General features: G+C 39.7%; 2 protein-coding genes across 3 annotated transcripts in view; one reads left to right on the top strand and one right to left on the bottom strand.

Moving 5' to 3' along the window:
* Positions 1–421: 421 nt before the first annotated feature.
* On the bottom strand, positions 422–11,112 carry LOC117542487 (calcium-binding mitochondrial carrier protein SCaMC-1-like). Its single transcript, XM_034210193.1, has 10 exons — positions 10,413–11,112; positions 9,057–9,183; positions 8,866–8,953; positions 7,321–7,432; positions 4,228–4,386; positions 3,750–3,902; positions 3,447–3,554; positions 2,908–3,075; positions 2,624–2,774; positions 422–1,494 (listed from the first exon to the last, which is right to left on the bottom strand). The coding sequence occupies exons 1-10, from the start codon at positions 10,590–10,592 to the stop codon at positions 1,313–1,315; spliced, it is 1,428 nt and encodes a 475-aa protein (XP_034066084.1). The 5' UTR covers positions 10,593–11,112; the 3' UTR covers positions 422–1,312.
* A 1,461-nt stretch (positions 11,113–12,573) lies between these two features.
* fam102bb (family with sequence similarity 102 member Bb) overlaps positions 12,574–15,837 on the top strand; it is a 34,404-nt gene continuing 31,140 nt past the window's right edge. For both annotated transcript variants that reach the window (XM_034210192.1, XM_034210191.1), the window contains exon 1: positions 12,574–12,849. In XM_034210192.1, coding sequence (XP_034066083.1) covers positions 12,704–12,849 — 146 coding nt within the window. In that variant the 5' untranslated portion in view covers positions 12,574–12,703. The remainder of the gene's footprint in view (positions 12,850–15,837) is intronic.

Genomic DNA, 15,837 nt, shown 5'->3' with positions numbered 1-15,837 from the left:
CTCCTTATAGCATTTTATAGTCTAAAAAGTGAGAACCAAAACTGACTCCTTAAAATTGTCAATTTTCTGGAATAGGCAAAGATGTTTTTTTATGATAAGAAAAAAGTCACTTCATTAGAGCAATGCTACAAATCAGCTGAGCTGCTGTTACTGTGTCCTTTTACGTTGCCAGGATCAGACGGCTAAAGTCAGGAGTATTGAGATCACTGGGGAAATGCTATTACCTAGTTGAGTAATCTGTACTTAAAGCCTCAGGGGTCAGACTCACAACACCTTGAGTACATCTGGGTTTACAATACAAGTTATCAGACTTAATATGTTTTGATATCACCACTACGCTTGCCTCAATATGTCGTGCCATAAATAGGATTAACATCAAGTGTAATCATTACAATACATTTGATAGAAGACTGACGACACATTTAGTTTTTATATTCAAATGTCTTTATTAATGTAAACACCAGCATATAATGAACCACATTTGAAAAGAAAGGCAAGGCAAACATGAAGGGGGGGGAGGTCCACAGATATCTGAGAAAAAGCACTTAGGCACATTACATTCCCTCTCAACATTTCCCACAAAATGACATACTAATATCAAACATACGAGCCTGTGAATCATCGTAGTATACAGTATTTCACTTCAAAAGTTCCCCTCAGATTCTTAGTGAAAAACTCCCCACTCACACCCTATTTTGGGAAACTATATAAAGTGTCTTAACAAGTGAAATACGCCAATTTTCTTTGATAAAGATAGAAATAAAAGTGTTAACCCAAATGAGCAAGTGTGCCTTTCGGTAAAAATATTAGGGAAACCAATGACATAGAAAGGATACAAACTTAAAGTGACAGATACAAAAACATTGCCATTTAAAAAAAACAATGAAACAAACAAAACCTCTCCAAGCATCTTTGGTTTTTTGATTCTTAATATCCAACGCTATGTGGGCCCCGATACTGACAGTGCACTTAAATCTGTGGGTGCACGCAGGTAAACGCAGGCTGGACAAAGAACATACAGTGGGAAACATTGTAGAAGTCTTATTAATCATGATTAGCCCTGTGTAAGCACTGCAGGAGTTTGTAAACTATGTTTTCTTTTTGAATGGCTTAACAGTTTTGCCAAAGTCCAGCATCACTTAAAAACTTCTACAACGGCTCCACTTGCAGCAGTTTGAGACTTTGGTGATCTACAGGTAAACACATTCTTAACATGACAAGATTCCCTAATCTGTTCAAATGGACGGGATCTGACATTGAAAAAAAACTGTTGCAAATCTTCTTACACTTCTGACACACGTTACTCTGCTGCCTACTTTTGAATGCCTAGGCTAGACTTCATGTGCTCATACACCACGTAGCTGATGCTGACTGCTGGTATGACTTTCATGAAATTAGGCAGGATGCCACGGTAAAGTCCAAAGAAGCCTTCCTTTTGCAGAATCTTCTTCACCATCAGGTTCATGGGCATCTGCTCTGAGCCCTCAAGAGAAGCTGAGGAAATACAGAAATGGGAAACACCACAAAAAATAAAAGCTGGATTTTGGTAAAAGAGAGTGTGAAGTGTATGCACCTTCCCATGAAGTACTTATTTGACCTTGAGACACAGGTAATGCTGATGTTTTTCTTCCATTAACTTTACGCCCATTTCATTACTATCAGCCACCATAGAACCCATATCGTGTGTGATAAGGTTTGCTGTGCCAAACGCCATTCGTAGAAAGTAAAGAACCCTTGGATTAAGCTGCGATAACTAGTTTTGACCACTTGTGGGCAGCAGAAAAAACTGTAAGTATATCATTGACATACATTTGTATTAACACCCTATAAAGTTGACATGGCAAACCTTTTAGTTAATATTAGACGTCCAATATATATACGAAGCAACATAAGCAAATATTCAGAATAGTTTGTGTCCACTTGATGAATGCAATTCTAATGTTCACTATGCCAGGGTTTTTAGCCTCCATTAATTACAGCAAAAGGGACATATCTGGCTTTTGTTTATTTTAGCTTCACGCTAAGAACTGGAAAAGGGCAATATGAAAGTGATGTGAGTAACCCACAACTGTAAAGACGCAAGGGAGTAAACTTCACATACAAATAGCCATGTAGCTAATTAAAATATATGAATGCAGGCTGACATATTTAGTTAAAGGTGGGGTAGGTAAGTTTCAGAAACCGGCTCGAGATACTCGTGCACGCACAAATGTATCTCGTGCCCTCATTGGGCGTGCCGTCATTGGGCGTGCATTGCGCGTTCATGTGTGTTGGAGGAGGTGCTCTGTAAGGAAGTCTGAAGGAAGGGGCGGATTCTTTTCGGCTGTGTACTTTAAAATTTTAGTGCACTCGAGCCGGTTTCTGAAACTTACCTTCCCCACCTTTAATATACCCAATCTTTACTTTAGCTAAAGTAGTGCAGTGCTTTTTCTCTACCAATAAAACAACATGTACTGCTCAAATAATTTATGTATTGTTTTAATTTGTATTGAAAATAATCCAACAACTGTGCGATCATTGAAATCACTTCTGGGTAAGATCACGGGAAGACTTGGTAAATAGCCTACCAGTAGCGCTAAAGAAACATTTGACAGAATTCTGAATGGGATTTGGTTTTCTTTACCTTGTGCCTGCATCCTGGTGCGGATCAGAGCCAGGGGGTAGCTGGCCAGCTGACCACACGTGCTGGATAAGGTCCCGCAGCCGAGCAGCACCAGGATGCCGGGGTTGGCTGAATCTTTGGCGTAGCGGGCCAACCAGAAGTTCTTCAAGCTCTGGTGGGAGAAGGAAGTGTTTAAGAAAGGACTATTGTTATTTTCACAAAATCCAAAATGTCATCTATAAAACAAGTGAAAGTGCTTTTAATGACAGATGATGTTGTAGGAAGAGCTTTCATTTTCCACGAACCTCGTAGACTGCCAGATCAATGCCAGCGTAGGGGATGATACCTATAAGATTGGGAACATAGCCCTTGTAAAAGGCCTTCACTCCCTCCTTCCTCAGGATTTTCTTGGCACAGTCCAACATTCCTGTGTACTGTCCGGTCTTCCTCAGGGTCAGGCGGGTTTTCATCAACTGCAGGGACGAAGATTATCAGTCAAGCCGTGTTTACATGACAACACTGCTACTAACGCTTTGTAGCCGGCAAGGCTAACAATACAGTAGGAGCGGAAGCTTTCAGTCTGATTGTAGCTGAACAATTTATAAATTATATTTTGAAACATTATATTTTTTACAAAAAAGGAAGGAAACTGCATTATCTTTATTTTCTTTGGTCGTTATTTTCAGGAGAATGAAAAATGCACGACTTCAGGAGGAAAATGATGCTCAGAGGACAATTTAGACCTAACAAAATAAATAACTATTATTATCAAAGGGATTCAAAAATAAGTTTTATCTAACTATTAACACTCTGATATGAAACAAAGAGTGAACACAGGTGTTACCTCCATGGGGTAAATGACAGTCTGTGCTGTGGCTCCAGCCAGCGATCCAGCCATGAACCTCTCGTGGGTCTTGACCTTTCCTGGTTCACTGGACAGCATCTTCTTGAACTAATGACGAGTGATGCATGAAAACTCAATGAATACAGATGCTTGTTATTGTCAGAAGTAATACACTTTAGCTGAAATTGCTACTTAGGGAGTCTTTATACAATGCCACATACACGAATATAAGGATCTTTGACATTCAAAAGTTACATCTACAGCGACATCCTGCCGAAGGTATTGTGTTCAGTTTGTGTTTACCTTCTCATAGGCCATAAACTTAATGGCCGTCTCAGGGGCAATCTTCAGTACGTTGATACCGTTTCCTCTCCACAGAGACGCCACGCCTCCTTCTTTTAACATTTGCTTAAAACCACCAACCAGGCTGATTTTGTTGCTCTTGGTAGAATGCACCTGTACATTACAAAACACACATTGCACTGTAGGTCACCACTTTCAAAAGTAAGTACATTAACAGTATGCAGTGTTAAAGGTTTTACACTTTAGGCTACATCAAAAACAATTACAAACAGTTGAACCCCCTAAATGAGGAGAATTATGAATTATCACTTTTCTCACTGTTTAGATTTTTTTCAATTTGATCATAATATGATAGCTCAGCATATATACACCCATTACAACTGTTGAGTAAATATGGTTTTGTTAAGTATATATATTAAAATAAATGTATAAATAAACATATATTCATTTTACATGACAGAAAAAACGTTTGACCCACCTGCATGAACACCTTCATCCTGTCCAGCGGGGCGGTTCCTGTGCGGGACACGGCTCCGGCCATGGCCCCCGCTGACAGCTGCTTCCACCACATGCCGGTCGTCTTCTCCTCCTCTGTGAACTCATCTGGGATGGAGAGGCTGTCCCCAATGTCCAGCACCTACACACATCATATTCATATCACTCAAATGCTGTTTAAACTGTGAGTTCAGTTTCTTAACATTAACAAGGAGCGAGTTAACGCTCACACAGATTCATGCACATGAATGTGTTGCAGAATTACAATTTAGGGTTTTCCTCAGAGCTTTGTTTTGTTTCAAAAGTAATTTCAAACCTACAGTATGAACGTTTACTTCTCAGATTAATTGTAGGTTAATCGCAGTTTCACCTCACAATTAGCAGCTTGGCTTTGAACTTAATGCCCGGCGGTACTGGCCAAACTGCACGTCCTTATCTGGAGTCTTATATAACTTCAGGTCCATGCTGTGAGATCAATGACGTCATTGCATGCCACTTTATAATTGTTGTTTCGGTACAATTAGATTAAAGTGTTTTGTTATATAGGAGAGTAACATTCCTGCAAAAAACCTGGAAAATATAGCTTTGGTAATATTATAATTTTATGTTTATTTCAGACTTAGTATTTTAAGGAATGCCGCATGATCTGATCGGAAATAGATAAAACCTATTATGTTCCAGTCCCAACAAAAAACTGACATTATAATATGTCTATTTGCATCACAATGGTGCAGGTGGTAAAAAACATTCCCCCCAAAGTGTAGAAAATGAAAATAGCTTACATACAAACTAATGAACTAAGGAAGGATATAAGATAAAGAATCCTAACATTAATTTAGATTTGGTGTAAAAGATTTGTATTGGACAAACCTGAGAGCGCTCCCTAGTGGACAAAGAGCAACATTGAAGCGCCTACACATAATTATCCCAATTTCTCGTAATGAATGGGCCAAATATTTCAGTATCTGTGAGAAGCTAAAACTGTCTGACAATTCCGGAAGAGCTAATCCATAGAAAAATGTTTTGACAACCAATGGCTTTCACACTCAAACACAAACCCACCATGTCCACCTCCACCTCATAGATCCCCCCATCATCTTCTAAGCTGATGAAAAACCAGTTTCGCTGCTGCTCCTGCTGCTGTCGGTGCAGCAGAGCCATGGCTTTCCAGGCCTTCGATTAAGATGCTGATCTGCTGCAATATAGTCCCAGTCTTGCACAAGCTTCCTCCTAAACTCTGTTTCTCAGGATCCTTTACACAACCCTCATAAATTGATTTAAATGCTGAATCCCGAGTGGCCAGTAACAATCGAGATGGTGGGACGCTCTCAGTGCCATAGACGTTACCAGCCACTGCTCCCGTCTCACCGAAGCTTCATCTCAGCGACCTCGCTCATGTCCTGTTCTTGACTCACTTCCTCTCTCAGTGACCTGTCCCAACCCACGGACAAGATAATCCTCCTGAAATAAGCTTATCTCCGCCTCAATTTAGCAACCATAGGTTTATTTAACCTCCGAGGTCTGTGTGGGTGAACAGAGGAAGCAAACGTCAGAGATTAGTCGGCCATTGACTGGAGCTGGCTGCGGCTCAGACATGCAACCATAGTACCAGATGGTTTCTATAAAGCCAGACATCTCAAATAGTGTGATATTGTATAAATAATGTGATATTGATATTCTCTAAGAAAAAATGTCTGGAACAGGACCAGAATGTTCTTAATAAGTTTGACACCTGAATTTCCCAATGCGGTTTTATAAAGGATTATTTTATCTTGTATAAATTGACACGTAAAACAACAACCTTTTTTCCAAGAAATTCAATTCAAGATTCTATCTCAACCTGCATCAGCCAAACGACTCGTTGCGCCCTCGCTGCGAGGGGGACCCAAGTTCCCATCGGCGAAAACACGTGGGTTTGCTGTCCTGGCTCCAAGATGGTGGAATGAGCTCCCCATTGACATCAGGACGGCAGATAGCTTGCACATCTTCCGGCGCAAACTGAAAACTCATCTCTTTCGACTCCACTTCGAGCGTTAGAACTATTAACAAAGCACTTATATACTAATAAAGGACTGGCTTATCTAAAGCCAGTTGAGTAGCACTTGAAATGTTTGGCTCTATGAAACCTGATGTACTTATATGATTCTGTTTTCTTCAAGGTTGTGTCTTCCTGGTCGAATGTACTTATTGTAAGTCGCTTTGGATAAAAGCGTCAGCTAAATGCAATGTAATGTAATGTAATGTAACCTCCTTCGCTCCTTTTCTCACCTCTAATTAGAGTTACTACTGATCTGTTGCCAAGGTGTGGCCCGAATCCAGCATCAGCTGACAACTGTCTCTTACAATTTCCCTTATTGTGAATTGGTTCTTAAAAATGTCTGTGATAGTGGCCTCCACGTGTGTTCCATGTTAATTAACATTAATTTTCTAACTAGAGATGTCTTTTTCATTGTGAGAGCATCCTCGATCTGGCCGGATTGGTCTAGGCACCAGAGCAAAATGAAGACTTAAATGCTTAAAGTACGCATCATTTTCAGGGCTTCTAATTAAGCCTCTGTTGATTATAGACAGTACGTATGTGATTGCTAAATGTCTCCTAAACTGGAAGCACCATGCATTAATTGAAACCTCATTAAACTAAAAGATACAATATGTTTAGTTGTAAATTACATTTTTTTTTTTTTTTTTTCTGGTCAGTGTTTTAGCTCTAGGAGTATCACCATGTTCAACACACACACACACACACACACACACACACACACACACACACACACACACACACACACACACACACACACACACACACACACACACACACACACACACACACACACACCACACACACACACACACACACACACACACACACACCACACACACACACACACACACACACACACACACACACACACACACACACACACACACACACACCACACACACACACACACACACACACACACACACACACACACACACACACACACACACACACACAACACACACACACACACACACACCAACACACACACACACACACACACACACACACACACACACACACACACACACATACCGTGGAGTGCTTCCAGTAGCGGATAATCTCCTGCAGGTTGGTGGCTGTGTTAAACAGGAAGTGCTCCCTCCATTCATTCCAGTCCAAAGTCATGGTGCCATCCACATCAATACTGTACAACAAATAAAAAGGAGCAGAAGATTCATTTAAATAGTTTTCACCGTTTATGCTGTTTTTATTGAAAATCAGAAAATACAAAACTGAAGCAAACACTGCCAATTAGGGTTTTAACAGTAAATCTAATTTATCTTAAACATATTTATGTTGGTTGACCTTCATTAACATATGTCATTAGATACAGTGTAGCTGAGAGCTGAAAGAAAGTGAGTAGAGAGAGGGATAGAGGAGTCACATGACATGAAGGCCTCTAACTGTTGGCTGCTATGTGATGCTCAGCACCTAAAACGGCAACACACACTGACACTCAATCTGGAACAACAAGAATGTAAAGAAACATTGCAAACAAAATGTAAATGTTATCCAGCAATGCACAATTATAAAAATATATATATATATATTACATCACAAGTCAGAGATAGAGGGAGACAGAGGCAAAAGCTTAATGGAAACAGATAGTGGCAAGGGAGCATGCGAACAAGAAATAGGTCACAGGTTATGGAAATTTAAGTCATGCATTCCAACAACAATAACTGTAAAAATGGCATTACTCAATATGGTGGATTATTTTTGCATAGTTGACAAATGAATACAAAAAACAAGGAAACCATGTGTCTCCTTCAAATCTACTTCAGTCTCTTCTGTAATCAATGAATGTCCTGGTTTGATTTAAATGTTCATCTTTTATAAAATGTTCCTCTAAATCAGCTCTGCTGGTCAAACTCTCTTTCTGTGTGATTCACTGTCATGCACATCCTGCTTTCCTTCTCTTTCTAGGTCTCACTGTCTCACTGCATGTTTGCTGCTTCTATGTTTATGCAAATACAGAACCAACTGTGTAAAGCTCATTGCATAAACCCAGCCTAACTTGCAAAGCAAAGAACAATATGAAGGGTTTAACGGGATGTATTAAATATTGTACGTACAAAACATATAATTGCATTGCAAATACTGTATCTTTTTGAAAGATAATGATAACCAAATGAACAGTGTTTTAGCATCACATTTACATAGGTCTGCCTTAACATGTTTTGCTCTCATCTGGACAATACCTTTGTTTTACAACCAAAGTAAAGAAGCTAACAGAAACAATTGTATGCACAATTGTGTAATCAAAGTTAAGAAAAAACTCTCTCATTATTCCTACATGTGCTGATATGTTCTTCAACACATGTTGCCAGCTCTTTATCATGTGCCGTCAGCCGGTCCAAACCTGTTATCAGTGTCTTACACTGTTCTTCACCAAATATCTCTCTTTCACTTTCAGTTTGGGTACATGTAGTATTTCTTGGATCCTCAAGTAAGAGGAACATAAGAGCCTTTTTTTCTAGGAAGTGGCAATTAAGGCTCAATTAACTCTTTAGAGCACATGGTACTGTACTGAGCTTCCTAAATTAACAGTAGCTACATAGTGAGCAGTAATAATACCTGTTAAGGATCTTCTGCGCCTCATCTTTGCTGATGTCCATTCCCAGATCGGCTAGGGACTGCTTTATCTCCAAAAAGTCAATTCGACCTGTTGAAAATAAAAACTAATTTGAAAATTCCATAATTTAAAATCAGCTTTTACATTTTCCACATTTGTTAAAACTTTGCTCGATTAGATAACAACCCCATACCGTCATTGTTTTTGTCCAAGCTTTTGAAGGTAAGTCGTAACTTCTTCTCGTGTTCCATTAGATAGTTGGAGAACTCGTTGAAGTCGAGACCGTCATCTTTATCTTTGTCTCCAGAAGAAACCATTTTCTAAAGAAAACAAAGAATATTAGAAATCATGTTTCTCCTGTAAAGCAGTTTCAGAGTCTGTCGGCTTTCTGACCCCCTCACCTGGTGGAGGGAGAGGCTTTGCTAAATCCTGCCAGTTATACAGCAGCTGCTTCTATCAGACAGTTGGTGGCAGACTAACATCTCCATTCAATCGATACTTCCTGCTTTTATTCATTTACAACTGAAATGGTTCACTTTTTAAAGAATGATGTACATGAAAAGACTATCCTTGCTTGTAGAAAGACTGTTTGATATCAAAACATAATTTATTTTAGTTTTGCAACACTGTTTGTTACTTGATAAACTTAAACCTGGCATTTATTGTTACTATTAAATGGTCTCAAAAGTCAAAGTGTGTTATGAGCTTTAGAAATATATTAATGAGAACAAATTCCAAAGTATGGAAGATCAAGTATCACTCGTGACTGTCCACCATGTCACCTCCTGAAACTAAAGGAACCTGTCGTAGTGCGCAGGTGTATTACCTTTTATCATACGATTAGCATGGATAGAGAGAGCTCCTGTTTTACAACACCTGGCCACACACAGCAGTGACCTCTCCTTCTTTTCCTTGACTCATACTTGTACCGTTATCAGACCCACTGATGAGCGTAAGGAATGTATTTGTTCAGCAAAGGTGGGACCTTCCTAGCCCAAGCCCACAATAAAAGCCCACCTGCACCTACAGTTTGAACCATGAGACAGTGTCAGAGATTGTGTCATCTTCCTCCCAGCTCTTTACCAGCCAGCGCATTCTGTTATTTTTGTAGTAAAACTAGATTGTTAAGAAAAATGTGTGCTCCGGGTTATTTGTTATTTTTAGGGGGAAGGAAGAGAAATGCCTAGACAATAAGACTGAAATTGAGGCTCTGAAACTCTCTTACAATAAGTTCAACCCCTTTATTCACATTTTGCATAGGCTACTAAAAGATTACTCAAATAATGTAAAACACAATCAACACATTACACAGTGAAACAATTAAATATAGTTGTTAGCTGCAGTCCTGAAGTATAACAAATAATGAAGTACAATATATCTGTAATATTTAGCAGTACATCTCTCACTGAGGCCTTGTTTTTTAAGGTTACTTAAGGTGACTAGAACATCATTGGAGTCTGTTAGGAATGCTGTACTACATAAAGTATTTGTGCCAACTGTCTCTCTCTGAGGCCTAAATATATGCTGTTTACTGTGTCTGTGGCTCTACCTGAGCTGCTCCTTTCCCAGTCTTGATGCCCATAGCGGCCAGGCCTGCTTTCAGCTCGCACACATCCACCTTCCCATCCTTGTTGGTGTCCAGCTTGGCGAACAGATCATCGTACGTTTTCGACGCATTTTCAGCACACTGACAGTCCGTGAAAAACAGCTTCCTTACGACTTGATACATTGTTGAACTGAGAATGAAAACAGGCTCTACACAGACGCCAAATTAAACTTCTGCTGTGGAAACACACACAACCCGATTCCTGGGGCTTGCACTTCTGGTTTGAAGCAGCAGGATCGTCCCGTGTTGTTTCAGAGAGATTTCCGCAGTGCAGCTCGCAGACCGAGTCGTAAACAAAAGTCCGCATAAGTCGGAGGGTAAAGAATACGGTATGTATTTGTTATGATATATTTACGGAAGGCTTTTTGCAGATGAGGTAGGTTGGCAGCAGAAGGGTGGCGACACTCGGGTTTAGTTTGCCTGCGAAGACCTCCTCCTTTATTGCGCACACACACACTAAAGAGACACACCCTTCAGCGGGAAAACCCTCGCTAAATATAATAATTATAATTAAGTGTTTGCAGTGTAACACCCACGCACACGCAAATATGGATATTCATAAATATAGTTGCCCACGGGTACGGTTCTTGCCCATAGAGGATTGCAGGCGATGCGGGCAGTCTGGTTCAGTTCAGTGAGTCATACACACAGGAATCCGGCAGCTGGCCCTGGCAACATGTCCCCAAAAGTTTTTAATTGAGGTTCCAATACTTTGAAGGCAAGAGGAAGAGATGGGGGAGGAGGAGTCCATATCCCACAGCCACTTTAAGTTTGCATTTCAGAAAAATCTTACATTCTGATTATCAATCGAAGATTTTTACAAACTAATGTTCTGCACTAAAGGTGGTTTTGGAATAGCAATGAACATGGTAGCTATAATAGCCTACCTATGTCTAACTATTCAAGTTTATGCAGGTTATATTTTCAAATGTTTTATCTTTTGAATATTCAAGGATTTATAGTCATTATAGAATTCAGGATTGCACAGTGAAATGCAGTTTTAGCCACCTCCATGTGAGCCTACACACACATAAATGTTAAAACAAATATTTAACAAAAAAAAGAATACTAGTATGGTCAATTAATGGTTTGATCATGTTATCAACCAGCATATAATTATTGTTATAATCATTACTTATGTATGTAGGCCTATTCATTCATATCATTCTTCTTTTTCTCTCAGTTATACCAATCGTATCAGTTTGTGTTCTACAAAGTTGTAAGAAATATAAATAAAACATGTTATATGGTTATCTTTTTCTACTTTTCTTTTTTTAAATAAAGGATTACAATTAACTGATGTGAAAAGTGCAGTTGAGTATAAGCTTAATTGCAGTGCCTTGAAGATACCACGACGTGGCGACAAATGTTACATAACAGCAGCTGGTTTCACTTTGTTGTTGTAATCTGTCAAATCAGTGCTGCTGGTTCTCAGATTGACCGCCGGGGGGCGACTGAAGAGAAGGCGGGCTTTATCCAACTCTAGTCAAGTTACACTGTCGTCAGTGTCCATCCGTGTACATCCTCATTTATTTCAAAAATAAAAGGAAGACAGATACAGTATATGGGACACAAATGCAATCAATCCAGTGGTGATGAAATGTATCTCTTCTTGAGTAGTGCATTTAATCACAAGTGTGATGGATTTATATTCTACTTCTCATCATATGAACATATTGTTCTTTTTATGCATTATTTTGATAGCTTTAATTCCTTGTTTAGCTAAATGATATTCTATAATTAGCACGTCATCTTGATACATGTTGTATCATTGTATCATTGATATAGTTGATACAACATGTAATACAATAAATGTACTAATATTGGTTGAAATATGACTTTATCATTCACCAGGCAAGGACGGTATTCAAACTAATTAAAAGACCCACCTTTAACAGCTGCAACATTACATTGAAACACACGTTAAATAATTGCTTTCTAACTTTCATGTTAAAGTATTATTACACTTTAGTAATGCCATTTAAAAGTAGCTGAATACTTCTTCCACCACAGGTAAACACACAGTATACAAGTACAAGTGAAAGCATAATGTTTTATTTGGAAAATCTCCCCAGGAAGTAGCTATTCTCCCCTGCCTCGTTAGTGTCACATAGACGGTTGTCCCCAGCAGCTTCAACGTCCTCCTCCCACAGCACAACACTCCGACACAATGGGGCTGTAATGTCAGCGACGGGCGAGATTTGAGCATCTTCTCTAGAGTACTGAATCAGTGTATGGATTTAATGATGATGAAGAAGAAGAAATTCAAGTTCAAGGTGGATTTTGAGCTGGACGAGCTCTCCTCGGTCCCCTTTGTGAACGGTGTCCTCTTCTGTAAAGTCCGGCTGCTGGACGGCGGGTTTTCAGAGGAGTCATCTCGGTGAGGGTGTTTGGTGTTAATTCAGTCGTGCAAAACCTGACTGGACCTGTTATCTGTAGCCTACAGGTTAAAGTAGCTGAGGAGCTGCAGCCTACTATGATGCATTATTAGCAAACCAGCTAACATGCTACATGTCCAGAAACTAGCTAACGTTAGTCACTTGTCGGTGTTTTTAGTTGTCCTATTTGGACGTTGCATTCAAGTACGGGTTTTCTAAATGAAGCAGGACTGTAGACAACGTGTTGGCATCGCCTGGTGTAAACACACTTCAACATGTGTGGTGGTTAGTGCCCTGAAATACCCTCTTTATCGTCAGGTATTTTCTTCGTGTCCAGGCTAACTTCCTCGCTGGTTGTGGAATCGATTTGAGCATCCAGCTGACTGTTCACATAACTGCCACCAAGCTAAACATGACTCCTCCGTCTATTGATGCTTAATCGATACAAATGACTGCCACTGTCTCTAGCCTCGGTTTGGTCATACAGTTATCACTGAAGAAGCCGCTTTGCTTGTCTTGCGTTGTCAACCTGTTATTGATCAGAAAACATGCAAGGACAACGCATATCACAGCGCATAATACAGTGATAAGCAGTAAGACAATGCTGTGCCAATTAATTGGTGGAAATGTCTTCTCGTGTAAATTAGTAGGAATAATGTGACACAATAGTTTACTCTAGGTTACTCAAAGTGGTTGCTTACACTATAGGTTTTAAGGAAACGTTTGTCATGACAAGAAGAGACCCCATACCCATTATTCAAAATCAGCCTGTGGTCCACAGTGTCATAAATGCCAACATTTCTGACTGTCGAGGCAAGTGAAGGTGGTCATCTCTTCTGTAACCTGTTTTAGGTTTTCTTTCTCTCATTAGTACAAGTTAAAGTCTGTGCCTTAAAGAACACACATGGGTTAGTTTTGCAACGATTTTCATCGATGTTCAGTTTATGTGCTTGAATAGTTGAACAATCATTTTGTCTATGAAGTTTCAGAAAATGGTCAGAAGCACCAAGTTAAAAAAAATACTAGCATTGTTGAATATATTACTGTAACAAAGAGGGGAGCAGCAAATCATCATAACTGAGAAGCTTGAGGGCTTCTTTGGTTTAAAAATGCTTTGCTTTAAGAATTAATGAATGATACAATTATTTGCAGATGCATTATCTGTCTATTGATTTGATATAAATATTGCAGCCTTGATTCAAAAAGATATTCAACTTATGATCGAAGAATCCTAAGAGAAACAGCTAACTTTTTACCTTGAAAATAAGGATCAATGTGTGCATCAGGCTTTTTTCTGTCGATAGATGGATTGATACATTAATATAGTTTGAGCTAAGATTGTAAGTATTGTTCTGTGTAGCTGAATGTGCAAAGTGATAATGTTTATGTAATACAAAACAGGACTCTTTCACTGAAGCAATTGTTAAAGGGAACTAGCATAACTGTCCATTCAAAGAAGTGGCCGTTTTATCATTATTTACTATCACTTTGTTCTACAGTAGCATCATGATAGTTCTACTACATTTACATCAAGTTAAGTCAAGCAAAGACTGTCATCTTCTCTGTAACCGCTTTTGCTTTTTTTCATAAATAAGATGTCTGTTTAACATTTGACTAAGAGAAAAGCACTGTTTTGGAGCAAGGCTGCAGGGATCAGATGGCTTCACCCTGATTATATAACCAGCCCTGTGTGTGCTCTACAGTAAATAACTCTTATAAAATGGTTTGACTAAAAAGCACAGTGTGTCCGACTTTGTGAATCAGGATGATACTAAGGTCATGACGGTAAAGGACATTTTAATGTAACCTCAAGTTCCCTGGTACATTTTGTCACATCCGAGCAGCCAATGGAGCTGAAAGAGGTTATTTAATCCTCTAACCCAGACAATGACGTCCGTAAGTTTGAGATTCTAATCATAACATTATGTTCTGGATCTGAAATGTTCTAGCCAGAGGAATTTGAGTGTTGTTAAATCACATTTTCTGCTGCAGTTAGACCCCCAAGCTTCAATGTTTCCTCTGACACTCCTTTGAGTCATCCCAAACTGTGACTGTAAGGGAAGTGCAGAGTGTTGTAGTAGCAGCCTTTTTTCCCTTTGGTCTGGCTTGTCATTAGGTTTACAGCATTGTTTCTGTGTAACAATGTGTTTATGTGACCTGACCGCAGCTGCTTTTTAAAAAGAGAGCAGCTGTAGTTTAACAAGATATCTGACCCGCGTATAGAGATGTGAGATGTGACCTCCGCATGTGATTAAAACCACAATTACCCACACCGACTAATAGGATTGTGCTGCACTGAGAAGTGCTGTGAGTTACAGTGCACTGCATGCATTCCCGAAGCACACAGTGTCCAGCTGGCTGGGAGTTCCCTCTCCGACTCTGGGAGTTCACTCTCAAATGTATCAACCCCAGGATGAAGTCAGCATTTGTAAAACATTAGTCACGCATCTGCTGCTTTTTGTATTCATAGTGAGGAATAGATGTAGTGCACGGCTCAGGCTTTAGAAGCAGTCAGTCTTAACTCTGTAAACAGGGATCTGCACACCCTGGTAATCATTCAAGTATTTTGCCGTCTTTCACCACAACATTATCCTTGGGTATTCCTTGTTTTGAGCTTTTTGCCTCTATATCTTTTGCATACTGTTGTCAAATGTATGTCAGTGGTTGCATGTCATTTGAGAAGTAATTCAACAGCTCTGTTTGAATTAAATCCATCACATTTCATCTAAATGAATGGCATGTGGGCTGTTTTGACAGCAGGGAGCTGGTTAGGTGAGTGGGAGAGGAGAGGACGTCTGTGAAAAAGAGGCCATCTGGGGTATCGTAATGCTGCCCACGCATCCACGCTCCTTTCTCTTTCACTTCATCCTCTCACTGAGACGGCTACACTCATTTTTCCCTCTAGTTATTGGCCGGGGATGGGGGTATGTGCAGATATGTTTCTCTTTCACTTTCTTGCCAAAAACGGGCTGCAATTGTCCCCGTCACCT

This window comes from Gymnodraco acuticeps, unplaced genomic scaffold (genome assembly GCF_902827175.1).
Source record: "Gymnodraco acuticeps unplaced genomic scaffold, fGymAcu1.1, whole genome shotgun sequence".
NCBI lineage: Eukaryota > Metazoa > Chordata > Actinopteri > Perciformes > Bathydraconidae > Gymnodraco > Gymnodraco acuticeps.
This window is presented reverse-complemented; position numbering and strand designations above follow the sequence as displayed.

Excerpts from the sequence above, each read along its gene's own strand:
- LOC117542487 (XM_034210193.1), bottom strand. The coding sequence starts at position 10,592 with ATGTATCAAGTCGTAAGGAAGCTGTTTTTCACGGACTGTCAGTGTGCT. Across the intron at positions 7,433-8,865 it reads GCGCAGAAGATCCTTAACAG|TATTGATGTGGATGGCACCA; the intron begins GTATTATTACTG and ends TTTGTTGTACAG. Across the intron at positions 3,555-3,749 it reads AGTTTATGGCCTATGAGAAG|TTCAAGAAGATGCTGTCCAG; the intron begins GTAAACACAAAC and ends ACTCGTCATTAG.